Source organism: Panicum virgatum, chromosome 3K (genome assembly GCF_016808335.1).
Source record: "Panicum virgatum strain AP13 chromosome 3K, P.virgatum_v5, whole genome shotgun sequence".
In the NCBI taxonomy this organism is placed as follows: Eukaryota; Viridiplantae; Streptophyta; class Magnoliopsida; order Poales; family Poaceae; genus Panicum; species Panicum virgatum.
In genome coordinates this window covers 11750192-11776226 of record NC_053138.1, presented here as the reverse complement: position 1 = coordinate 11776226, position 26035 = coordinate 11750192, and the positions used below count along the sequence as shown (strand labels likewise).

Sequence of the window (26035 nt, the reverse complement as noted above, 5' to 3'; positions counted from 1 at the left end):
TCAGTCTTTCCTGTAAATATTTTTTTTGGTTTATTAGTTATCAAGGAAAAGGAAATTGGTTCATTAAATATTTGAATGTAATATGTTTTAATAAATAAAAGTAAAATGCAGTACCTTGTCTTAACATTGTTATTTTTTGGGAGTTTTTGGAAGCTTGGTTGTGCAGGGCTTCCCTGGTGGCGACATTGCTTTTGGATGTGAAGAGATGTATATGTTTATTGATATATCAGAAAGGAATATGGTATGTCAACTATGTATTTATTTCTGCTGAAAGTATAGTTTAAGTCGAACAAATAACATCATGGATTTCATGATACCTTTGTAGATCAGAAGTTTTTTCATCATCATTCTCCCTGTTAAGTGTTGCTGTCTCAGATGGTGACTCTTCTTCATCCTGATAGAAAAATATTACCAAAATTAATAGTTTTAGAAAATCTAAGATTAAATATTGTCTGGCTATTTTTTATATAGTATACATAGGGACGTACCACTTCATCATCTTTTTCGGACATGTGGAGTCTTTTCTTGGATGATTTTGTTGCAGGTGGTGTTGTAGAGAGGCTGTTTAAAATATAGCGGTGTTAGTATTGTACACAAAAAAAAGAATTTTCCCCTTCTAAAAACAATGTAAATAGATGGGAGCTCAAAATCTTACGTATTGGTGTTCTCTTCTGAAGCATTTGGAGGAAGCTCAGAGGTTTTAGCTGGGGTCTGAAGAGAAAACTGTTCTAGAGGCAGCATCTTAGTAGGTGTGTCAAGGATAGGTGATTCAGAACTGCTCTTAGGTGTGTTTGATGGAAGGACACTTCCACTTGATTGGGCATAGACGTTGGCATTTTGGGTTACCAGCTGGCTTTGATTGGGAGGGTGGAATGGAAGGGCACGTTGCTTGCCATAGCTATGAATTATACTATTGACCTGGTATGATTTCTTAGGGTTGCGGTAGCTAGCTTCGGCCATGGTAACAGAAAAGGTGAATTTGGACGAGACTATAGCTGCAATATCAGCGGGAATGTTATCTCTGTTTCTATAAGATCTCATCACAGCTTCAACTGGTTTACCAACAATACGATGAGCAACAGTAGCAAATGCAATCATCTCAGATTCTTCAGTCCCATCAGAAGCAATGAATGGAAGTTTGTATTTGATTTTGTAATAAGAAATTGATTTTGAATGAGATGAAATTTTGAAGTAAATGAGAAGAAGGTGCTTGATACTGATTACCTTATAGTTTTGAGAATTTAGACAATGATAGCGGAAACTTACTTGTATGAGTATTTATCAATGGTATTGCATTCTAAGCATATGTAGGAAGAACCATCTTGTTGACACGATTTGCGACAAAAATTGCATGCTGGGTACCACCAAGATTGTGTTTCAGCTAAACGGATGATAGTTACAGTGCAGCGGCATCCAGTTTTCTGCATTAGAAGGAAAAGGATGAAGTGTAGGAATAAACATATAGTGGAGGCACTCAATTTGTTGTTTGATGGGTCCATTACCGGAAATTCATAAGGATCTATCTCTTCCATTTCTCTGAGTGTTAGTAAATCTGGTACAGCAATAGGCTCTGGTTGGTTTTGCTTAGTAATTGGAATGCCAGCTCGTTTAATCTTGAAAGATTGTCCCAGTGTGCTGAAATGTTGGATATATGTGCAAACAAATTTTATAAGAAACATTTGTTGTAGAAATAAGAATTAATAAATGTTAAGTAGTAGGTGCATATAAAGAAGTTATTTGTTTGTTTCTACCTATTTAATAGATGTGCTGCTTCTGGTATATCAGGATTTATGTACCAATGGCAAGCTGAGTAGCCACTGACATTAAGTTCACCTATATAAATAAGATAGGTTATGGATATTGAATCATGAAAGATACTATGAGAAACAATCTGGAATGATTTAGAATGGACATACCACGGTAAAGTTTGACAAGGCATCCAGTGAATAATATTATGATTGGTTTGTCTTCTGAAGTTGTGTCTTCTGGAATATCAAATTGTGTTGCTTTGGAGCCCCAAAGAACTAGCTTGATCTCTTCACCGCTGAGTTCAAGTGTTGTAAATTTTGTTAACAAAGTAAATTGAGATGTTACTGTCATAAAATATGTCATCACAGTGTTGGCTTACATTTCATCTTTCAGCTTGATATCACGACGCAGACTAGGTTTGGATTGATTTGAGAATGGAATCCATTGCGGTTCTTTTATCTCTGTGAGTATGCCCAAGATATCTGGAAATTAAAATACAATTAGAAATCTATTGATGATATAAGTTTATTTTTGGAAAAGAAAAAGTATGTTACTGTTTCTTACCATGGAATTTTTTTTTGTCGTTAATGAACTCTGGAAGTTTGCTGAATGGAGTTAGGTTGTAGATGTACTTGGGTTCAGTTATTTCTTCAGTTGCTGCACTGATTTTGGTATGGCAGGTAAACTCCAACATATATGGTCCAGGAACAGATCTGAAAGCATCTTTTGCATTGCAAACTCTGAAGCGGCTTATGACATAAGTTCTATCAGCTTGTATAATCGGACCATGTTTGTCTGCCTCTTTTGCTGGGATCTCAGCATACATGGTGTTTCCCTGAAATGAAATGTTCGTTGCAATATTTGTTGTAAATAAATATAATATAATTTTTCCTCAATCTAGTTATGGTTGTAATTATTGAAGTAGTAATATGAAGGAAATTGTTTTCAGTATACCTGGCTGTCGACAAGAACCAAATCGATATGCTGCAAGGGGTTGTCTTCGTTGATTCCACGATACTCCCATTTTCTGCAGACACGCACATGAATTGTTTTGTGCCAATCTTTGGGCTGTAAGGTTGAAAGTGGGCTGAAAACCATCTTGACCTGAAAAGGAAAACAATATGTCAATAGTACTATGTTACATAATTGAGGATGGCTGCAAAGAGGGTATGTCATTGGAAGAAGAAAGACATATGAACAATAAAATTTATGGTTGAACTCTTGAAAAAATGGTTTTAGTAGAAGTTACCTGTCTATTAATCATGTCAGTTTGATACTGTGTAGTTACATTAACATGTTATAGTCTCAGCTTGTCTGTGTATTGTAATTTATGGCAGTAAATACTTCAGGGTATACAATATTTTTTGTTGTATCTGAATATTCACCATTGTCATCTTGTATGAGAATTTTCAGTCTTTTTTAGATGTTACTCTAGAGATGGCAACATATAATTGTCCATGAGTGAAAACTGGTCTTTTAAGAAAGATCCCAATCATAGCCAATGTCTGACCTTGGCTTTTATTTATAGTCATTGCATAGCATACTCGTACAGGAAACTGTCTTCGTTGAAGCACAAATGGTAGTTTCTGATTTTTTAATGTAAGTTGTATTCTAGGGATTAGAACACTACGGCCAGCAAAGATACCACTGATGATTGTTGCTTGTATTACCATGTCACCCAGTGCTGTCACTATTAGTCTTGTGCCATTGCACAGACCAATTGATTGGTTCAGATTGCGTAAAAGCATGATTGGGACACCCACCTTTAAAGTAAGCTCATGAGTTGGGAAATTAGAACCATTGAGTGAGTTGAGTAGTTCAACTGGGTATAGAATATCATATGACTCATGGCTGTCAGGTGCTTTCACAATCTTGTCGCAGCTTAAATACTGTTTTCCATCACCAGGAAGCAATGATACTATGTAGTTATTAATTTCATCGACCGAGTCATTTGTTGGGCATAATATGGCTCTGCTTTTCAAATAATCTATATTCTGGTATTCGTTGATAAGATCTGTGTATATAGCATTGACAATAGCAGGGATGGCTTCTTCATGACCCTTAATTAGTAGATCTTCAGGAATTTTTACTAACATCTCATCTGAGTTATCTGTTGGTATTTGCGATTCTAAATTTCCTTCACCGATAGACAATACCCAATTGTTGAAATCTAATAATTCTTTCTGTGATTTAATATCTAAATCAGGGCATTGTAATCTCATATTTTTATGCAATGTGAGGATTGTAACTGCAGACCATAATGGAGAATTGATAATTGCAGCATCTATGATCTGATTACGTGTTCCCCCTTCTATTACAGGTAATATTTGTCGTGGATCTCCACCAAGGACAACAACTTTACCACCGAAAGGTATAGAACGAAGGTCATGATTATTGGTAGACAGTAGATCCCGTAATGTTCTATCAAGTGTTTCTAAAGCTCTTCTATGTGTCATAAGTGCTTCATCCCAAATAATGAGAGATGTTTGTTGTATGAGGTCTGCCAACATTGTTCCCCGTTTAATGTCACAGACAGTGTCATCATCTAATTCACATGGAATTTTAAATCTGGAGTGGGCTGTGCGACCACCAGGAAGTAGCAATGAGGCAACACCAGAAGAGGCAACAGTTAAGACTATCTTTTCATTGCCTCGTAAATAAGTAACTATAGTATTCCATAGATAAGTTTTGCCGGTTCCGCCATATCCTGATACGAAATAGAAAGCAGGTGTGCCTATATTTACAGCAGCTATGATTGTATTGAAAGCATGCAGCTGCTCATCGTTTAAGGTTATTATCATCTCTTCAGATCTAAGTAAAAGTTCAGTAGCATCATAGTTCAACTCTTCTTCAATTAAGCGATTGCCACGAGGACCAGAAGAGAGATTAGTTTTGGAAGGAATATTGTGTTCTCGAATATTTCCACCATTTGCGTGCAAAAAGTGTTGTTAAATCATCAAGAAGAGAGTCTTTTAGTATGGGCTCTGATATTGTATATAATTTGTTGCCAATATTTTCTCTAATCTGATATTGTATATCATCTGCCATTAATCTCCAAACTTTTTCAAAAAAAGCATACTCATCAGCTATTTCACAGTAAAGAAGCATTGTGACAAAAAGCTGTCTTAGTTGCGCTGAAGTTGCCCATGTAGCAGCTTCATCGAAAGCATGGTACCATTCTTGATCATTGCCAAGGAGTCCTCTGGCATTGCAAGCTGCTTTAAAAGTAGGGTATGTTATGCCATTATATGTCCTAATATCTTCATAGCTGCGAGCACCTTTCACATTCATAAGAAGAATTCTAAGGTAATATCTTTCACCAACCGAAGGATGCACATAATAAAGTCTGCCAATTTTGCCTTTAGATCCTTGTCTAGGTTGCCATGTCTTCGTTTTGCGAACCCAACGCCATTTGGAAGGAAACTCAAGATATGTTAGTGTTCTAGCAGTTTCATATGTTCTATTTGCAGTGAACCATTCGGTGAGCATAGTTTTCTTTAAGAAGTCATTTGAAATAATTTCTGCCATGTTAGTGTTTATATGATACAGAATGTTATTTTCATCTGGTAAATGTACAGGAAGTCTTTCAACAGCTGGATAGTGGCGATGTATATCAAAACCAAATATCCGCCAGCAAGCATCCTGTTCACATATATATCGGCAATCAAGATATTCTTTAACTTCATTTCTTATTTGTGTTTCTTCATCTTCAGGGACATCTTCTCCATTTCGAAGGCGCTGGAGGTAAGCTTTGCTGCAATCTAGCCCTTTAGTAACATATTTGAATAAATATTTGATGAATATACCTTAGTTGCACCACTCAACATTTATATGAGCTTGGAATTTCTTAAGCAGATACATATTATAGGGTACGACCCATTGATTAGACAGTTTGTGTGGACCTTTTTGGACAAAACGGCCATTATCAGGCCTTTTGTATGTAGCAAATCCATTTGGATCAATTATGGTTTCATTTTGTAAGTTTTTTGGATAACCTTTGGAGCATTTGCCATTTTTCATGCATGGAGCATTAGGATTGTAAGATCCACAAGGGCCATGAATCATATGCTCTGCAACAAGAGCATAACCTAGAGGGTCTTCATTTGGATCAGGAATTTCAGCACTTATGAACTGATCAACTAAAGCTGGAGTTGGATTACTTGTGTCTTCCATTAGCCAGAAGATAAGATGAGCATGAGGCAACCCACGTTTCTGGAATTCAACTGTATGTAGAGCTGCCATGACATTAATATTTATCAATTACTGGAGAAATTAAAGTATAACAGGTCCAAAAATTACTGAGAATTTAGTGTTTATGATAAGGAATTGTATCATACCTGCTGCAACAGGTCCAAAAAATTTTCCACTCCTTATATCATCAAGCATTTCTTCTAATTTCATATTATATACTCTCACAACTATGTCAGCTCTGTCTGATGGTTTTTGTCCAGGTTCAAGAATTCCCAAATTTATTTCTTTCCAATTTATGTTGCAAGTGAATGTAACAAAGAAATCTGGTGGACCAAAAACTCTGCAGATGGCTACACCATCATGATAGTTTTGGATCATGTATCGTCTGCCACCAGTATGTGAAGCTGGTAATACTGTTAGTTTTCCTATCTCGCTGCCATCAATACAGCCACGGCCCACTGCATCTGCTATTCCTTGGAAATTTTCTATTCTGAATTTATCTTGGTTTTTTAAAATGTACCAGAGTCTGTTTTCATCAATTGCAGCTCTAGCGTCAACTTTAGCCTGACTAGAAAGAAGACCATAACATAAGTAAGGATTAGGCTGGCCTTTTCTATAATGGAATTGATGTCTATAATAATCTTGCATCGTCATTGTGGACCGCCTTTTGCGTTTGTTGGACTCGGTGTCACTGTAGATAACTCCAACTTGAAAACCTCTTTCACCAAAGGGAAATAAAAGTGGATATTGAAGAGCCATATATGTTGGATGCAGACTTGAAATTTGGTGCAAATGACCAGATTTGGACTCAATTATTATATCACGTTTAAAATTTTCAAGAGAGAAATCACCAACTACAAGCATTGCTAGCTCATCTGTGGTTGGTAGATTGTACTGCACAGGATCACCTTCAGAGGCACCCACTATTCTGATAACAAATTCTTCATTTTCATAACCTTGTAATCTGTCCTGTGCAACTCTAAATTTTTTAGCAAATGGATTATGCTCATCAAGCATCTTAATTAACTTTTCAACTATAGAAGGATCTATAGGATCATCTCCCTGATCAGATGGATGCAAAGCCCGTATTCGATTTTGCACTTCATTAGAAGTGTCATATATGTACAGCTGAATGAATTTTGGTGGAGATCCATCATATGGTAATAATGAGCCAATTCGATGATGAACCTGACCATGGATCTTGAATATTGGAGGGCCACGGCCGATAGTTCTATCTATATTTGCTCCCATTGATGTAAAAGCAAATAAGCAGTTGTATTGCCGAATATTACGCATGAATTTATTGCTCGTAGGACCACCATCATATTTTGCCAGTGACGCCAAAGTTTCAGGACGTGGGTGATGTGGTGGTATTTTGATCTTCCCTCCCTTGCAGCAAGAATTATAGGTGATTTTGTTTTGTCGGTAACAAGAATCTGATTTAATGCGTTCTTGATACCAGAATACAGCTTCACAGTGTTTACACACATAATCAGGGGATCCCAAGAAAGACCTTTCAGGATATGAAGCTGTATTTGCGTATGCATTGTGAGTAAGTATTTTTCAAATGAGAAGTAAAGTTATTTTGTAAAAAAAAAGGTTTATTAATTTATGTGGAAATAGAATTAGAGAGTAAGAGGTAATAATCGTGAAATAAATATTTTGAGATTACCAAATTTAATGGTACATTAGGTAAATAGTAAATGCAGGTCTGCATCATAGTACCTTTTAGCGTATCTATATACTCCTGTGTGAAATATCCGCATTGTCGAGATGGCTCGGCTTCAGATAAGACGTCTAGTATCATGTGACATATAAATATGGTGGCCATCGATGAATGGATTTGTAAGTGTAAAAGTTACATGGATAAAAAAATGGTCCATCTGTTAGTAATTTGTAGTTTAATTTAATTTGAAGTGAGTATTAGTAGTATTAAGCTTAATTATATTATACCTGTCTTAGGAGTCCATTTCTGTTTTAAAATTTTCATTCTTTTAGCACGGTTGTCAGCTGCATTTGATATTAAAGGGTTGTAGGACCCTGTGTCAGCATGTGTCCTTCGTCGTTTGAAAGTACATCCCCGATTATCATGGGTGTATGCTTTGTTAGTAGCAAAGAGCATCATGTCAACACAAAAGCTAAAATATCGTATATGTAATATTGAAACAGAGAATGCACATACTGGATGATGATTTCTCATCATTAGAAGTGTCCATTGACGTAGGCATCATTATGATGCTTGTATATTGATATATAAAATTTAGATTTTTGCAATTCCTGTATAGTAGATGGAATGCAAGAATAGTTAGCCATATAAGGGATTAGTACATTTAAATTGGATTGGCAATTGTTGGCATTGTGACAGTAAAATTAAATGTCTAGTAATTGATACGATACAAATATTAGTCTACATAGTTGGATACATGAGTAACTGATTAATAGTTACTATTAATTACAGGGGAATGTATCAGCAGGAAGATAAAGCACATAGATAGGGAAAGAGGAAATAAAATAAAACGGAAAAAATAAAACAGGGAATAAAATAAAGGGGAAAATAAAAAAAATAAAGTGACATGAAATATTGATGGTAATTGTGAGGTACTATTCTTAGGCATAGAAATAAGTGATATTGATTCAAGAAAAAGTGGCAAGAACATATTTAGTTGTGTGTACGTTTGGGATGCAGCGTGCTACTACCATTGCATACATAGTTCACTTTTGATGGGTAGTAATCTGGTGTGAGTGTGGGTAAATTTTCATTTCTAACTTCTCTGTAAGTAATTTGTCCATCACAGTAATAATTTGTTATTGTGAGGTTATAAAAAAGCTGCAGAAAGGAAACTACTTTGAGACATGCCGTTTGCCAGAAAAAAGTTCTTGGTGTGGTCCTATGAGTTCCAACTGCGGCAATTCCAATTCGACACCACATAATATTGTCGAACTGTCTGCAATTTCAGTGATGAGAGATGCATATGGTAAACGGCATTCAGAAGCCGCAGCATGGAGTGCGATTGGAGATGGTCCATGTACGAACATAGTGTTCTTGTAACAGTGCCAGATGATCCACAACTGCTTTGTAGAGCTATTGTACAAAAGTTATAAAAAAATAAAAAAGTAAATACAATCAAAGGAAAGAGAAAACAAAATAGAAGATAGAAATGTGTATTAGACAAAAGGAATTAGGAAAGGTAATTTAATTAAATAGCAGCAAGTTAGGACATCTAATTTTAGGAGGTCAATCTGGTGTAAGCAAAGGGAAAGAATAAGGAATATTAAGTCTAAATGGCCGTAGAGTTTTTAATTTGTAAATTCCAAGAAGGTAAGTAACAGTATATATGTCACGTTATTTTTAGCAAGTTGTTTACTTGAATTCTATTAATAGAAGACAACATGCTTATTGTTATTGCCAATCCAATTTAAGTTTGTATACAGATACTGTGCACATGTAAGTAAAGTTTTTTAAAAAATATATATAAATTAGCCATGATTCTGGCAAAGGATAGATGGATAACAGTCTGCAATGTATTTGACATTTCTATTTGAAACCATATGGGTTGGGGAAAAAAAGAGTGCAATTTGAATTATTAGAAAGCATTGAAGAATGTCAGTAGTAGATTACCAGCAATGTGAAAGTTGTCGTGGGAGATGCGACCAATTCTATTGGGGCTTTTTCTCCGGACAGGGCATTTCTTACTGTGTACCATACAATTAGTATTTGAATTAGTAAAATGGTAATGAATTAACAATATGTGACTATTTAGTATGCAACTGACATGCAGAGGAATGAAAAGTTTTTTTTAATCCCATTTTTTAAAGAACAGTTATGATTAGAAGGGGAAGTGAAGCTGTGTTTGATTGTTATTGATAATGGATGCAACTAATCTTTGTTTAAGTATACCTGAAGGGAGTAGTTGTTTTTGCCTAACCAATTCTGCGTACCAGAAGAGCAAGTACACCAAACTGCGCATAAAGAAAAACTGCTAGTAAATGTGACTGGTGGAGCAGAGTACAACAGCAGCTAGAACTAAACTGATAGAGACATTGGGGAATTAGTCCAAACAGCTATGGGGGAATTTAATAGCGGATCTAGGATTGGTTGGTTCACATGCGGAGGAGCAAGAAAACTTTGGGTAAAAGGACGAATCTGAGGTAGGTAGCCATTATCAGTACATATCTAAGTATTCCTTCTAAAATTGAATGGATATAGTTGGATCTGTGGCAGAATGACATAATGAGAACAGCTACGGTGAATTTATTGGGGATTTAACATTGGGTGGCGTGCATCTGGTGGAGAAAGGAAAAGTTGAGCAAAAGAAGCAAATAGAGGTAGGCGGCCATTATGAAAACCTAGGTATTGAAGAGGGGGAAGGAAATGACCATAACAGATTGAGGGAAGTAAGAGACTCGTCGTTAGTGCATGCCGAGACCAATGAAAATGCTCAGGAGTTCACCTTCAGCAGCTGCATGCGGAGGCTGAAGCTGTCAATGGCGGAGTTCGTTGGAGGAGCAAGTGTGAGATAGAGAGAGCAGGAAGAGGAAGAGGGGATGAAAGAAGATAAGTTTTTGTCGGCTCTGAGGTGTGGAGTGGGGTGGGGGGGATGCGCACGCGACACAGGAGGACGCGAGAAGATTCCAGCATGCGAGGGGGGCTGACCGGCTGACGGAAAGTTGTCGGACCGTTCGATACACATCACGCGATCCATATTTTTTTTGCTGACGTGGCCCAATGAGAACGCAAAAAAGCGTGGGTCTTTGACATTTAGAAACAAATAGAAATAGCAAAAGAAAGGGCATGGTGGAAAGCTAGCCAGTAGCCACATTTAGATGCGGATGGAACGGATCACTGATGGTTGTACAATCCACAGTGATTCTCCACGGGGACGAAGCTTATTACGGGAGCTTGTTTTGTAGTGAGTTACTCATAAGATCACTTCCGTTCCATGACTGTAACCCGGCCCGGGAACGTTCAAACAGTGACGCCATGAACCGGTGCATTCACCAAGGCATGTCCCACGATCTGACTGAACTTTTTTTTGTGGGCACCTTACATCATCCTCTCTCGATCACGAGAACAACACAGGCACATGCACTAGGGCATTTTCATTAAAAAAAAGAAAAGTTGTGTTCACTTCCAAAATTTCTCTCTCCAACTTCACTATTCACCTATCACATCAAATTTTTTACCTCATGCATGGAGTATTAAATGTAGATAAATAAAAAAACTAATTACATAGTTTTGATGTACACGACGAGACGAATCTTCTGAGCCTAGTTAGGTCATGGTAGGACAACAATTACCATAAACAAACGAAAAGTGCTACAGTGTGCTACAGTGTCCGATGTGACCCTTTTTATCCTTATTTTACGGATCTAAACACACCCAAATCACATCTACAACGTTGATAATGCAGCTGTACTTTCGTAAAAAAAATAATGCAGCTGTACTGGTACCGCTGCATTATTATTGATTTTTTGAAACGAAAGTAAGGCTCAATGCAGCTGTACTACTATGGCACTATAGGTAAGGTCAATGCAGCTTCCCTTACTTTTTATTTGTTTTCAAGCACATCTGTACAACGTGGCCAATGCAGCTGTACTATGGCACTAAAGTAAGGCTCAGGCTAAAGCTGAGAATAACTGATCTTTGATTAAGTAATATTTCTTTTTTGATTGACATCCTCTCTTCTCTGGTCTAGAGGAGGTCAAATTGGAGTTGCAATTCTACTTTGTTTTTTTAAGTTATTTTACTCTATTTTGACATAAGATATATGGAATCACGCTCTGTAGGATTTGAACCTATGACATCGAGTTTTGGAGACCCGCGTTCTACCAAACTGAACTAAGAGCGCTTTCAAAACAAAAAGAAAATCCTTTTATACTCTTAACGTGTCTCACGTCCGTGTAGTATCTACAAATTCAAGTTATAACCACTTTAATCGATCTCCCCGCTACTGCCCATAAGGAAGCGAGAATTAATAGGTAGGGATGACAGGATTTGAACATGTGACATTTTGTACCCAAAACAAATGCGCTACCAAGCTGCGCTACATCCCTTTTCCAAAATGTTGTACAATGCCATTGTACATAATTCCTTTCTTGTTTTTCACATCGTAATTTTCTTCTATTTCTCTATCTATATAGAACTTTCTTGTCATTTCTTGTTTTTGGTCTCATATAATCAAGGAAGGGTATACATCTAAAATCCAGTCGAATTTCACCTAGAAAAGAAGGATTCCTATTCCTTAGTAATGTATAGGAAGAAGGGGTCATCTTTTTTAGGGATAGGAAAATCTCGTCTATTCTGATTCATTCTATATATATAGAATATTGATTTTGTTTTTTTAATTAGGAATTTCGCCTAAACAAAAGAAATACAAAGGATCTTAGGCAAGAGTATCTGATAATATATGTATTCCAATACGGAAGGAGGATCTTCAATGCGGGATATAAAAACATATCTCTCTGTAGCACCCGTGCTAAGTACTCTATGGTTTGGGGCTTTAGCAGGTTTATTGATAGAAATCAATCGTTTATTCCCAGATGCTTTGTCATTCCCTTTTTTTTCATTCTAGTTATTCCTACGCGAGAGATAGAATTCTTCGTGACATGACGAAAATTTTCTCTTTCTGAATTCTTTTTTAGTATATTAAGCAAAAAGAAAAAAATGGACAAGGATTGTATTCTTTAATTATTTCTCTATTTTTTATTACTTAATTATAATTTACGAATTTTAATTTTTTTATTCTATTAGATTCCTTGGAGAATTCGAAGAATTACAACAAAATCTTTAGTATTAGAAAAATCTTTCCGACATCCGGTTAAATCGACGTGACACTCAAAATATTTTGGGTTTGGGAACTAAACGGGCGACGCAGAAGGAATCCAGCGGTGGGGCCCAGCACCTCGACGGTGGGCCCACGGCGGGCCCGGCCATTGTCATCGTCGGCCCGGCGCTGGCTCGCTGCGCCCATAAAGCGTACAGTCGTACGACTCCCGGATAGCGCGAGATCTCTCTCCACCTGCCACGCGGGCCCCACCACACGAGGAAGGAGGCGTCCGCCGGCATGGCTGCGTGCCCATCTGGACGCCGTCGGATCAGGCCGCTGCCACGCCATCCTGGCCGTCCAGATTTCACCGCGGTCACTGGTGATTCGGTGGCACTCTATCTCCGTTCTGGTCAACCAGTCAATGGATGTAATGACTTCATACGTATACGTACGTCGTGCCACCGGCCGTATATTATACGCGTACAGTGACTCAGTGAGTGTGACTGCGTGAGACAAAGGCTCGCAGCCCGGCCAGCCTATGGGGAGAGCAGCCCGGCGTGGAGCTACCCCCGGCTGAACAGCCATGAATGGGCGGAGCGGGAGGGGAGGAGTATTTCAGAAGCAAGCCCAGCAGGCGTAGGCCGCAGAGGCAGGCAGCCCACCACCCGTCACCTCACTGCTCTCTGCCCCTCTCCTCTGATTTTTTTGCTGTGTTTAGATCCGTAAAATAGTATTAAAAAAAGTCACATCCGATTTTATTTGTGATAATTATTGTACTACTATAATTTAACTAGGCTCAAAAAATTCATCTCGTCGTGTACATCAAAAATATGTAATTAGTTTTTTTATTTATCTACATTTAATGCTCTATGTATGAGACAAAAGATTTGATGTGATAGTTGAATAATGAAGTTTGGAGAGAGAAATTTTAGAACTAAGGGCTTGTTTGGTTCCAGGGATTTTTTTTAAGTCCCTGGAACTTTTTAGTATTTAGAAGTATTAAATAAAAGTTAATTATAAAATAAAAGTTTAACCCTAGGGCTAAACTGCGAGACGAATCTAATGAGGTATACTAATCTATGTTTAGCGGATGGTTACTGTAGCATCATTGTATCAAATTATGAATTAATTAGGCTCATTAGATTCGTCTCGCGAATTAGCACTCAGTTGTCAAAAAATATTTATAAACAAATTTTATTTAATATTATAAAATGGTAAGATTTTTTTTGATGTAATAGAGATTTCTGAAAAAAATTTTGGAACCAAACAGCCTAAAGACACCCTTTGATGCGCTGCACGCCAAAGCCACGCCTGCTTCCGCTCGGTGAGAGAGGCAGTGACGCAGCGGCGTTTTACTGCGCCTGTGCGCTCACAGGCTCGCTCCATATCCCCCCGTTCCCCCCTCCCCCCTCTCTCTCCTCGCACCATTGCGGTCGAGAGGGAAGAAGAGAGGGAGAGGGAGACGACGAACGAGCGAGGAGGGAGGGAACAGGGGACGGCGCAGCGCAGCTGATCAGGTGGGATGGGATGGGACGCGCATGGGTGTTTTTTCCTTTCACTGTTTTCTTGCTCGCAACTTGGAGGTGAGGTGAGGTGAGGTGAGATTCCTCCTCTCCCGGCTGGCTTTATCTTCCCGTCGCCGCTCGCCCCGCGCGGCGCTTGTCCGCTTGCGCCGCCTTGTTCTTGCGGGTGGAGTTCCCGGTGCTTCCTTGGATCGTGCTGGGATTGGGATTTGGCGTCTCGCGCAGGGGATTTCTGCTTTCGCCTCGCCTTTCGGTGCCCGTCGTTTTTGGGAGGGACTGGCCGACTGGGTCACTGCGCTGATCCTGCTCGGCTTGCGTGCTCTCCAGGGGGCTCAGGCGAGAATGCTGCTCAGGAGGGTGGCGGCGGACGACGGCGCCGGGGCGGGCGCGGGCGCGGGCGTCGGGAGGCCGCGGCTCTTCGCCGTGCCAAGGCTGCTGGTCGGGCTCGGGGCGCCCAAGTGCGGCGGCCCGGACTGCGACTCGCCGACGGCGGCGCGCAGCCCGACGTCGCCGCTCGACCTCAGGCCCTTCGCCGCGCTCGGCGGCTCGCTGCTCCGGTCGCCGCGCTCGCCGAGGAGCTGGGACTCGTACCGCCTCGGGCTCGGCGGCCTCGTCGACGACGCCCTCGCCGCCGAGCCGGCCGCCGGCGCCAGGAACCGCCTGCTGGGGCCCCAGATGCGGCACCCGTTCAAGCTGCCGCAGCGCCTCACCAAATCCTTCACCACCCAGCCGAGAGACTGCGGCCAGGCCGCGTCCCCGGTGCTCGGGGATGTGGGGACCGCCGCTGGCGCCGGCGTCACCGCCACCGCCACCGCCACCGGCAAGCCGGTGCCGTGCAGCAGGTCCTACGGGGATGTGAAGTCTGGTCCAGAGGTCACCGCTCCCGGTGGCGGCGCTGAGCCCGGCGCGAGCAGGCATCCTGCCGATCTCGGCAAGTTCCCGGCGTCCGGGTCCCTGCCGGCGTCGATCAGCGGCCCGCGCCGGTACATCGGGTCCGTGTCCGCGACGGAGGTGGAGCAGTCGGAGGACTACACCTGCATCATTGCGCACGGTCCTAACCCGAAGACCACTCGCATCTTTGGGGACTGCATCTTGGAGCCCTGCACTGTTGAGAGCATGGATGCCATGGAAGTGAAGGAAGGAGCCGAGTCCTACTGGCTGGTGAAGTGCTTCGATGACGGCGAGGTCGGCGAGGAGTTCGAAAGCTCCTGCGTCTCTTGCAAGAAGAAGCTGGATGGCAATGACTCCTGCATTTACCGGTAAGCTGGACAGCTGGTGCAATCCCAATAATCTTTGGTTGTGATATTGATGAACTAGTGATTGTGATTGATCTGTGTTTGGTTGGTGCATTTTGCATCTGAATTCCGTGTGTTTCCTAGTAGACGAGCATTCCTGAATTGGATAGACTGACAGAAGTATCTTTTGTCATGTTTCACGGTCATAGAAATAGGGAAAATTCGATTCATGCCACTCAATGGCATGATTTTCAACATGAGATCCAATTTCAAGAAATTGGAGTGGCATGGATCCAACTAACCCTAGAAATAACCAGGAGCACTGAACAATTTTCTGAATGTTCTCTGCAGTGGTGAGAAGGCTTTCTGCAGTGGGAACTGCAGGGATAATGAAATCCTTACTGAAGAGGATGAGAACAGCGCAGCAATATCCTCCCTCAGCTCAGCTGGCTCATCTTCTTCCTTCAACGATGACATATTCATGGCCGAAATGGTTGTGCTGACTGCACCAGTTGACGTCCACCTCCCCTGACACTGGAGCAATGCTCTGCGAGCCAGGGTAGAAGATCAATAATGTCAATTGTTGCAGTTTTCACCACCACCATTATCGGTTTGCTGGTTTTGTAAGTTCTGTTCCAGCATTTGAGCAATTCGGTGGCATTGGTCGTTCATTGAGGATTGGAGGCTCCATCTAGAATTTGCTGAGATCTCATATCTCAGCCTTTTAGAGTGGAGAGCTTGCATGCCTTTAGCATGTAATTTTGGTCCTAAGGCTACTGGCATTGCAAGTTCCCTTTTCATTTTCTCTATTCTTTGGTTTCTTCCTGAGCAGCAATGACGATGTTGGCGTGCTGAGTTGCAACAATATTTTGAGATAATGGCATTGAGCTGCTTGTCCAAATTTGGCTATTCTGTTTTCGAGCAGTAGTGATTGCTATGACAAAGGCATGGTGATGCCTTGCTGTTGATTTATGAAAAAGAGTTGGAGCTAAGTGATGGTAGTCAGGATCTAGAAACCACTGATTTGAAGAATGGGATTATGTTTACAAATGAAGTGCCGCAATTTGTACCAACTTCTCTCTCTCTCTCTCTCTCTCTCTCTCTCTCTCTCTTAGACTCTCTCTCTCTCTCTCTCACACACACACACACCCCAAATAAACCTGTTCGTTCTCTGGTAGATTTTTTCAGTAACGACTATGTCTTTTCAGCCTGAATTGTGCATGATCTGTCGCTAAGCAATGATGCAGGGCAGACACAGGTACGATCAATGGTTCAATGCTCTTCAGAATTTTGTTGTCTGTTTGCTACACCTTGCACTGTTTGTGAGGTTAGGTCACTTGGATTCTTATGTTCCTGGCGACATGTGATCGACAAGAGTTTGGTAGCAGAAAGTTCCGTTCCACCGATGGTAGACCTCTGCGGAGCATAGTTTGTGTAACATTTCGGGATCACGCTCTCTGAAATACAATTTCTAGGGGGATGATTTTCTTCGAAATAAATTCAAACATTTTGAAGAATGAAATCAGTCACGAGACGCTGTATTGGCCTGGACGCAAAACTTCACAGAAACAGTTTATTTTCATAGAGGAATTTTCATAGCATTTAGAAAAAAAAGTTCTTTTGTTTAAAAAATGGGCCCGTTTTGTTGCGGCGTCGTGGGCCGGTCCAATTAAGACGATCCTTTCTAAAACCCATCAGGCCTGTGAAAACCCATCAGCGTCCGAAGAGAAGCCGTCTCCTCCAGCTCCGTTTCCTTCCGCTTGCGCCTCGCGGCGTCGCCACCCTAGTGCCTAGTCCCACTCCCACCCACTCCCGACCCCAACGCATCGCCATTTCCATTGCCACAAATGCTCTCACGTGATTAGCCACACCCGCCTCCAGCTAGCGAGGCGGCGGCGAGCGACGGGGGCTAGGGTTTTCGGTCTCGGCGACGCCCGGCATGGGCTACCACCACCTCCTGCTGCTCTCGCCGCCGGCGCCGCAGCCGCCGCGCCCCGCGCTCCTCCCCGCACCCCGCGGCGGTGTCGCGGCCCGGGCGCCCACCGCCGTCCTCGCCTCGGCGTCCAACGCTGCCCGCACCCCATCGGTGGCGGCAGTGGCGGCGGATGACGCCACGCGGAGGAGGGCCGTGCTCCTGGTCGGCGTCTCCGTGCTACCGCTCCTCCGCCTCCGCGACGCTGCGGCTGCGACAGCGGCGGTCAGGGCACAGCGCTCGACGGTTCATCCCGTCGCTGGTTAGTAGTAAGCCTCATTTCGAACCCCCCTTTTGCGAGGATGATATGCGAGATGTTTAGTTTCAAATCTGCGAGATTTTGTGGTTAGTAATTTTTTTTCTGTAAGAAAATCTGCTAAGTTGCCTGCGCAGTTGCGATGCTAACTTCTGCATATATCAAACTCTATTCCATATTTTCCTATTTACGAGATGCCATTCTGAACCATCGTATATTCTTATGTATAAAACCCCCATCAGGTAGGACATAACTAGTCTCCACAATCACTTTGGACCTACATGCTGGTTCATATTCCTGCTAACATCTTTGAGCTCCAAGCTCGCCAAGAGCTCCTTCATCCCTGTTCACCTCAGGACTTGGAGGGCGTTACTCTCAACTGTCTTTGCCTCCTTGAGCCAGTCTTTGACATTAACTAGTTCTCAAAATCCAGTAGCTCATCAGGTAGACCTCCATGGCAACCTTATCCAAATTTGCACCTGGGCAAACTGCTCTCTTGTCTTCTGTTGCAATTTCTGTGTCATTTGTCGATATCCACGCTCATGCCAAGTGTGTGCTCTAGATGCACATCAAAACTTACTAAAAGTGTTTCCGTAGTTCCTTACTTTTTTCAAGATTGGTGCCCAGCGACATTTTGTCATCTAGCTGGCCTTAGATTAGTTTGGCAACTCTCGAGCCCCTTTAATTCTCACATTGGCCTCATCTAGATCATTGAAGCAAGCACAATTGCCTTGGTAACTTGGGGTGCTATATACTACAATGCATATGCAGTTGCTTAATTATTTTCTATTCCATCCATGCAAATTATTTAAATTTTTGTTACCCCAGCATGGATATCTAGTTAGTTCTTTTATACAATGTGGCCTGAATGTACCCGTTTTAAATATTTTCTTACTATTTTGATATATTTGGCAGTTTTAACCATGGATTGGTTACCTAGGCAGTTAATTTATCTTGCATTGAACAATAGGGGTATGTGTAGGTTATTTCTTGTTGCTTGCTATATTGTGGCTGTGATCCCAACCGGGACATTGACATGCGACATACTGATAGTGGCTATGCATGTGGTGTTCGAGATTCATGCTCCTACTTGGTTCTACATGATAAGGAGAGGAACCGTCTGCCAGCAATGGTGCTTTCTTTTCTGCATGAACATGGTGGAGGCTGTAGAGTGGCAGGGACATTGTGAGGGAGGAGAGAAGATGAGGACATATTTTTTCTATGTAGCATACAACTCTAGCTAATTTGATATGGAGATTTCCTTATTGTAATATATGATGGTCAACCGGGTTAAAACAATTATCATGCCTAGCAATTAGTTTTTTAGTTTCTAGTCCACTGAATCCGGGAAATAGATGGTTTCTCTTTTAGAATTATGCTTTCTTATTTCTCTTTATGCTAGTAGTTGCGGAATGCTTTAATCCATTATGTTGCTGATCTACTGGGGAGGGAGGAGGTTGTGGCCAGTGGCCATGGAGGTGGCAGCCCAGGTAGGGAGATAGAGGGAGGACGAGACATTAGAAAACTGTAGCAAATGGCAGTGGAGAAAACCCTAAACTCTACTTAATTGAAATAGTTACATCTCCCCTTATATTTATAGGAAGGACCTCAAGTTGACTCCCGAGAATTCTGATAGATGGGATATTATTGCTGCAATCCCGTCAGACTCACCTTCCTATCCTGACTTCCAAATCCAACTCAAACGTACTAAAAAAAAAACTAAACTGAACTGGGCCCATATCGATGAGGAGGCCTTCTGGGTTGGCCCGACCTGTGATAGCCGGCCCATATGTATTATGCTCATGATATTATTATATAATGAATTGACGTCAGCAGTGCTTTTTTCCATTGAGGAAAAGATTGCTTTCTAGAAAAACAAATTGCAATACATGTGGAATCTCCATGTTTGGACTCGTCAGATTATGTGTTTTCAATAATCACAATTTTTTGAATTCAATCGATATGTTGCAATTCAATCGTCAGATATGTTGCACATGTCAAACTTTAATAGTTGATGTTGTTTTTTCTTTCAGATAGAACAGATATTCAAAAGGCTGATGGATCTCAGCATGAGGAGCCTCAGGAAGAACTACCCCAGTCTGTTGTGAAAGTACAGCATGCAAGAAATCCACTTGCAGGTCTCCTGAATGCAATTGCAATTATGGCTTCTGGTGTTTTCACTGTACTTCTTGGTACTTCTCACCAGGAAAAGAAGGATTTGCAGTCGACCATTTCATCTGTATGTCATCTATAGGCACTAATAATGTTTGTGAAATTATATTTTTACCACTGCTTATTGTTTCAGAATTTTCGCACTAAATTTCATATGCACAGAACTGAAATTGCGCCAAAGGAACTACTAGGTTTTGCCATCTAGTACTTTTTTCCACCCTAAATTTATATGCATGTAGATGAAAAATGTGCACCATGATATTACCTTGTGGCACATCACAATCATATCAGAGGATGAAGTGATGAACTAAGAGCTGCAAGCTAGTAATTCTTTCTTTAGTCACAAAAGCTTGTCCACTGTGCAATCAGTTATTCAATTTGCCATATTCCTTGGAAATATTGGGATTGTGATGCTAATTTACGAGACATGCAATTAGATTTTTAGTTGATCAACTTGCCTGAATTCTTTTCTCAGAATTAATCTTAAAATGGTTGAACATTTAGCGTTTTCTTTTTTACTTACAATTATACTCTTGGCATGAATCTTTGGACTTTATTTAGTACCTCTGATATGCATGTCTTCATAGGTGTTATCATGCGAGACTTATCTTATTAGTGTTTTGCTCAAAATATATAGTTCTCTTAGACTAAAAAAACAAGCAGCTTATGTTGTTTCATTCTATGGTAATGAGATAATCTGATCAGGACTAAAAAATATAGGACTTGCATTTAACAAATCTAATATTCTGTTCCCAGATGGAGACCAAATTGGTTGAAAATGAGGCAGCAATGTCTATGCTTAGGGAAAACTATGAGAAAAGAATATTGGATGAACAAGCAGAACTGAAGAAACAAGCTAGAAAGTTCCAGGAGGAGGAAGCCTTGCTACAAGATAAGTTGGCTTCATCTAGAAGAACTGTAACATCTTTAACTGAGGAAGTTCAAATGGAAAAGGAGCTAGTAGAGCAGCTTAACCTTGAAATAGATCGACTTAAGAGGACTATTGCAGAAGCAGAGGTGGACAAACATATGACTGAAGGCAAGTTGAATGAAAAGATGGAAATGCTTGATATTTTGCACGACAAGATAAATCTGCTTAGCCAAGAGGTAAATGGAAAGGATGAGCACATCAGGGAGCTCAGTTCATCACTATCTGCCAAGGAAAAGGACTACCATAACCTGAGTGCGATCTATAGTCAAGCTAAAGAGAACCTAGAACAGGCAAATTCTCAAATAAAGCAGCTGGAGAAAGATATTCTTACAGATAAAGATCTTAAATCGAAGGCATCATTAATTGACTCATTGAATGAGAAAGTTCAAACATTATGTACTGAAAAAGTTGAGGCAGAAGAAAAAATAAGTGTACTAACGAGTCAGTATATGGACCTGAAAACTGCTTCTGAAGAGAGGGCATCTCTCGATTCAGAACTATTATCTGAGAAAAATGATAAGCTCAATCAGCTTGAAGAAAAACTTTCGGATGCATTGAGTGACTCTAGTAAAGGCAGAATTAGAATAGCCGAGTTGAACAATGAATTGGAAACCACCAGAACAATGCTAGATAATGAAGTTGTTGCCAGGAAACGTTTGTCAGACCTTGTTCATTCCACTGAAGAGGCACTAAGAGATTCCAGAAATGAAGTGTTTAAACTCACTGAAGATCTCGATGGAGTAAAGAGATCAAATCAGGACTTGATGACCCAGATTTCAAAATTAACAGATGAGGCCAGCGAAGTGAGAGAAGCTCTCGCTAAAAAGGTAGAAGAGGCACAGTCAGTTTCTGCAACTCTCTCAGATGAACTGGTATCAGTCAGGGAGGTACTTAAAAGGTCACAAGAAGAACTTGAAGTCATCTCTAACCAATTAGTTTCTGTTTCAGAAGCACATAGTGACCTTAATAAAGAACTGCTGGATGCATATAAGAGGCTAGAGTCCACGACAAATGAGCTTGTTAAAGAACGTAAAATCAATGCTACTCTAAATAGGGAGTTTGAGGCTTTGGTGAAACAATCAGCGATAGAGTCTGAAGCAAGAAAAGCTCTTCAAGTTGACTTGGATGAAGCCACTAGATCACTGAATGAGGTGAATCAGAGTACACTATCTCTGTCTAAGCAGCTGGAAACCACAAATTCTAAGGTTTCTGCTATTAAAGAAGAGAAAGAGATGCTATCAAAGGCTCTCGAGGAACAAAAGAAGAGTACAGTTCAAGCTCAGGAAAATATGGAAGATGCCCAGAATACCATCAAAAGGCTTGGGACCGAGAGGCAGAGTTTTGAAATGAGGTCTAAAAAGCTTGAAGATGAATTGGCCACAGCAAAAGGTGAGATATTGCGTTTGAGGAGGCAGATTAGTACAAGTGGGCCAGAGAATACAAAAGTCATTCTGGAAACAGGTGCAGCACCAAATTCCAGTCAACCTCTGAAAGAGCAACCTGTGAATGATCATGTTCAAAATACCAACAGTGCTGGTGCTCTAGCTCGTTCTCCTAAACGGATTTATAGGAGGAGAAAAGGCAGACCAGCGGCATGAGCATTATCTGAATGCCAAAAGCAAGATTTATCATTCTTTCATTTCATCTATTTAGTCACCTTATCAGAACAACCATTGTAACATCCATCTTTCAAATGGTAGTGTCAAGAGACCTCTTCTGCAGTACTCGCTATATTAGGTGCCGCTGGCTCTTTTGTTGGAAACCTACTGAGAGAACATTGCTGTAGTTCCATAAGTTGAGTTAGAACTGAGAAATGTACGTTAGTCTGTGTACAGATTTGTTGTTGATCTCTCGTGAAATCAAATGGTCGGTTTTGTTCCTAGATGCTTCATTAATCACGAATCTATTGTTCATGATGTCCTCTCCTACTGTCCAAGTTGTACCAGACATCTGTTTGTTCAGCGTTACATACCAATGCATTTATTCTTGTGATGTCTGGCATCATATACCATATTTAATTGGAACAAAATCCACATTCTCCTGACTCCTGAGCTCAGTTCAGCCTCTGCTGGGCATTTGTGCGCTAAGGATCAAGGGTTGTTCATTACCGAAACAACGAAATTGAAAAGTTTTGAAGTTCAACTTTACAGTATTTAATCTACTTGAAACCCCAAACAGCACAAACGGCTGTTGTACAGGTCTGCTATTTCTTACTGCAAGTCTGCAATCACCACAAACTAAAACCTTTAGCTACTATTATATCCCATTTGTTTCTTACATGAATCATTCCATTAATAAAGAGGTACGGCCATCCATAACAGATCCGCTGGCATTTCATCCGTCAGTGTGGTACAAAAAACATGCTTCCTTGCCCGCAATGATAAACGTGACCATCACATTTCAGAACAGCAGTTCCGGCATGGCAAACTCCCTCTATCTTCATTCTACGGTGGTTCGATGTAGTGGCCTGGTGTAAATGTTAGAAAACATGAGTTTATGGACCCCGATTATGCATAAAAAAGAACTTCAAGTAAACAGAATAGCATTGCCATGTAACCAAAATAGTAATAGTAGGACTCAATGACATTGGAAAACGCCTAATGGTAAGAGTATGAAGAGAATATATGACTCACAGGTGCTCTGCTGACGGACGTATATTTTCTCAGAAGGTACGCCATTGGCCCTGAACAACTCTGCCAACAAATGGACTCTTGTTTCATACTTCGAACATTTGATCTTCACCATTTTAAGGTGTGTACAAGCAAATGATCTTCCCACTAGCCAGTTGTCTTCCATTTCCTCATCGGGATCATCATACTTTTTGCAGAACAAGAACATTATTAATGGAACATAAAAAACAAATACACATCAAGAAATATTCACCGGATGTTTATGTACACATACCATTTTAAGTTCAAGAAAAAGCCTCTCCAGATTAGGGGAGTGCTGTAGGAAGGAAACTAATGAATCAAAGTGAGCGGTCATACACCATTCACCAAGGGACAATGTCTTCAGATTGCTAAAAACTGGGCATGTTTTCAGTTCCCTGTTCAGAATCACCTTCATATGGAACAAGGAACATACAAGTGAATTTGATCAGTGCGTAGAGGAGAACAATAACAGCACATGAATAAACAAACTTTTTGGGGAAGTAAACAGGTAAAGGAGTACACGACATTGTCTTGAAAATAGTTTAGTGCAATAAAAAAATTGTAACCACACCATTAAAGTTTATTTCTTTATACCTCTTTTGCTTCAAAAGTGCAGCAATGGTTAGATTCAATCATAAAATATGGAATCCATCTTTAGTTTTAGCCTGAATTTTAGGTGTGTTGAAATCTTGTTAAGGAGCTAAACCACTCCGCACACCAGACCACCTGATAACATGTTCCCTTGAGTCACATAAATGCAGAAGGGCCCTACTGAGTGAGCCTCCAGTATCTGTATATGACTCAAGAGAGACAGGGTTGGACTTGTAGATCCTAAAGAATATTAACCCTTGAATGTTTGGTTATCTGAAACTTAATGTACAAGTTAGACTTCTTTGGTAGCTTTGACGGTAAATTTAAGTTTTGCAAAATTTAATTAAAGAATGGGAAACAATGCTGTTACAAATTATAAGTATTCAGTCAGCTTATTTTTACAATACTTGATAACAGGAAAAGAAGCTAGAAATATTCTCCTGATTTAGGCTTGCTTGTACTCAATTCAATTGAGCCGATTTATTGATACTAGAATGCAAAACAACCATCATACTAGAGGGTTTTAAGGAAAAGGATCACATAACATATATAGAGGGGGGGAGATGTCAGCACAAGATTCTTAGTTATACCTCCCCAGCATCACCTAATAGCTCCAAACTTGTAGCATTTGATAGGCTGAGAAGAGCATTATGGCCACCTAAAATTTCATCAACATCAAATCTGTTCTTACAACCATAGCCACGACGGATCCAATGTGGGCCGTGATTGCATTTGCAGTGTTTGCAGTGATCTTGGCCCTGTTCATCCTCACTATCAGTTAGGACCTCACTGTATTCACAGGTACTTGCATCACTACAGGAATCACTACAGTAGCGAGGATCATCTTCAGGTGAACAGTCACTGTCACTACCATCATCACGTGGGGATGGATTCAAACTCGCGTTCATAACCAACACGCAAGAAAGAGTCATCAAGCACGATAGTAGCCGTGGCAATTGATCCCATTTTCTGGAACAAGGGAGCTTGGTGGTACGGCTTGACACAGCGCAGCGATATAAGGTTCGGAGCAGCAACGGTGAGGCCCTCCTTGATACTGCATTCGTCCATGGTTAAGCTCCTGAGCGAGGTAGATGATATCTCACGGCCTGCCATAAAGCACTTTTTGAGATCCAGGACTTCCAAAGAAGGGCACCGAGAAGAGATCTGTCTTAGCGTCCTGTCACTCAACCACGATTCAGATAGCATCAGGACTTTGAGGTGGCAGGACACGATGTTGACGCACCGGAAAAAACTGTAGGATTCATCCTCTGGATGCCCGACGAGCTGGATGACGCGGGCTCCACGCTTGATAGCGGCATGGATCCACATATCAACATCATCATCGGAGTAATCCTTCCCGCCTACAGAAATGGGGCTCCCGTAAGCGTCCCGGCCGCCTCCGCAGCCGGGGCTCGAGAGCACCCGGAGCGTGTCCACGGGCGCGGACGCGTCCCGCTCGAGGAAGAAGCGGTAGGCGAACTTGGCGAACTCCTCGGGGGGGCACCGGTGGCGGCCGAGGCGCCAGATGCGGAGGTCGACGCAGGGCGCGGAGGCCCAGAGGCGGCGCCAGCGGCGCGAGAGCACGCAGGTGCGCGCCACCTCCCACGCCCGCAGGAACGACATGATGTGGTGCAGCATCGCGTCCGGGAGCGCGCTGAGGCGGTCCTCCGGGGCCGCGCCGCCTCCGGACCCGGACGTGTCCCCGGCGGAGCATTGCCTGGGCTTCTTCGTGGGCGTTTTGTCGACCATCTGGCCTGCGCTGCACCGCCGCTGACGGCTTCCTCGCGTAAGAGTCGAGTTTGCGAGAAAACCTCGAGGGAGAGTTGGATTGCTGTGGAAATGAGATCGAAAGGGGGCGGAGGATTTGACCGAAACTTACGGATTTATTCGTCGGGGTAACAATGGCGAGGTGCTGCCGCTTCAATCCCGCTCCCGCCGGGACGGGGCGGCGGCGCGGAAGTAGGCGGCGGGTGAGGAGGGGAATTGGCTCTCGAGGA

At 41.6% G+C, this 26035-nt stretch overlaps 3 protein-coding genes, 1 non-coding gene and 1 pseudogene across 6 annotated transcripts; 2 read left to right on the top strand and 3 right to left on the bottom strand.

Annotated features, from left to right (window-relative positions):
- LOC120700606 (replication protein A 70 kDa DNA-binding subunit B-like) lies at positions 1–10466 on the bottom strand. Its single transcript, XM_039984854.1, has 14 exons — positions 10392–10466; positions 9839–9900; positions 9560–9633; positions 2704–2853; positions 2314–2584; positions 2129–2231; positions 1917–2044; positions 1797–1833; positions 1503–1635; positions 1267–1421; positions 656–1144; positions 489–561; positions 318–394; positions 1–10 (listed from the first exon to the last, which is right to left on the bottom strand). The coding sequence occupies exons 4-14, from the start codon at positions 2845–2847 to the stop codon at positions 1–3; spliced, it is 1620 nt and encodes a 539-aa protein (XP_039840788.1). The 5' UTR covers positions 2848–2853; positions 9560–9633; positions 9839–9900; positions 10392–10466.
- Positions 10467–11715: 1249 nt separating this feature from the next.
- On the bottom strand, positions 11716–11789 carry TRNAW-CCA. Its single transcript has one exon. It is a non-coding gene; the product is annotated as a tRNA-Trp (tRNA).
- A 2249-nt stretch (positions 11790–14038) lies between these two features.
- On the top strand, positions 14039–16457 carry LOC120697595 (FCS-Like Zinc finger 10-like). 2 transcript variants are annotated; one of them, XM_039980872.1, is made up of 3 exons: positions 14039–14224; positions 14558–15489; positions 15817–16457. In XM_039980872.1, exons 2-3 carry the CDS (start codon positions 14573–14575, stop codon positions 15995–15997), a joined length of 1098 nt encoding a protein of 365 aa, XP_039836806.1. In that variant the 5' UTR covers positions 14039–14224; positions 14558–14572; the 3' UTR covers positions 15998–16457. The 2 variants fall into 2 exon arrangements, with proteins under 2 accessions (XP_039836806.1, XP_039836805.1); XM_039980871.1 differs by having other exon boundaries at positions 14039–15489.
- Positions 16458–17200: 743 nt separating this feature from the next.
- Positions 17201–22763, top strand: LOC120697592 (MAR-binding filament-like protein 1). 2 transcript variants are annotated; one of them, XM_039980869.1, is made up of 3 exons: positions 17201–17699; positions 19727–19932; positions 20622–22763. In XM_039980869.1, the coding sequence occupies exons 1-3, from the start codon at positions 17405–17407 to the stop codon at positions 22392–22394; spliced, it is 2274 nt and encodes a 757-aa protein (XP_039836803.1). In that variant the 5' UTR covers positions 17201–17404; the 3' UTR covers positions 22395–22763. The 2 variants fall into 2 exon arrangements, with proteins under 2 accessions (XP_039836803.1, XP_039836804.1); XM_039980870.1 differs by having other exon boundaries at positions 17441–17706.
- Positions 22764–22871: 108 nt separating this feature from the next.
- Positions 22872–26035, bottom strand: LOC120697594 (annotated as a pseudogene).

What these genes read in the sequence shown, in the direction of transcription:
- LOC120697592 (XM_039980869.1), top strand. Translation starts at nt 17,405, where the DNA reads ATGGGCTACCACCACCTCCTGCTGCTCTCGCCGCCGGCGCCGCAGCCG. An exon ending in GACGGTTCATCCCGTCGCTG is followed by an intron (nt 17,700 to 19,726) that starts GTTAGTAGTAAG and finishes TTTTTCTTTCAG; the next exon opens with ATAGAACAGATATTCAAAAG. An exon ending in TGCAGTCGACCATTTCATCT is followed by an intron (nt 19,933 to 20,621) that starts GTATGTCATCTA and finishes TTCTGTTCCCAG; the next exon opens with ATGGAGACCAAATTGGTTGA.
- LOC120697595 (XM_039980872.1), top strand. Translation starts at nt 14,573, where the DNA reads ATGCTGCTCAGGAGGGTGGCGGCGGACGACGGCGCCGGGGCGGGCGCG. An exon ending in AATGACTCCTGCATTTACCG is followed by an intron (nt 15,490 to 15,816) that starts GTAAGCTGGACA and finishes TGTTCTCTGCAG; the next exon opens with TGGTGAGAAGGCTTTCTGCA.
- LOC120700606 (XM_039984854.1), bottom strand. Translation starts at nt 2,847, where the DNA reads ATGGTTTTCAGCCCACTTTCAACCTTACAGCCCAAAGATTGGCACAAA. An exon ending in GGCTACTCAGCTTGCCATTG is followed by an intron (nt 1,636 to 1,796) that starts GTACATAAATCC and finishes CCAACATTTCAG; the next exon opens with CACACTGGGACAATCTTTCA. An exon ending in ATTGATAAATACTCATACAA is followed by an intron (nt 1,145 to 1,266) that starts GTAAGTTTCCGC and finishes TTACAAAATCAA; the next exon opens with ATACAAACTTCCATTCATTG.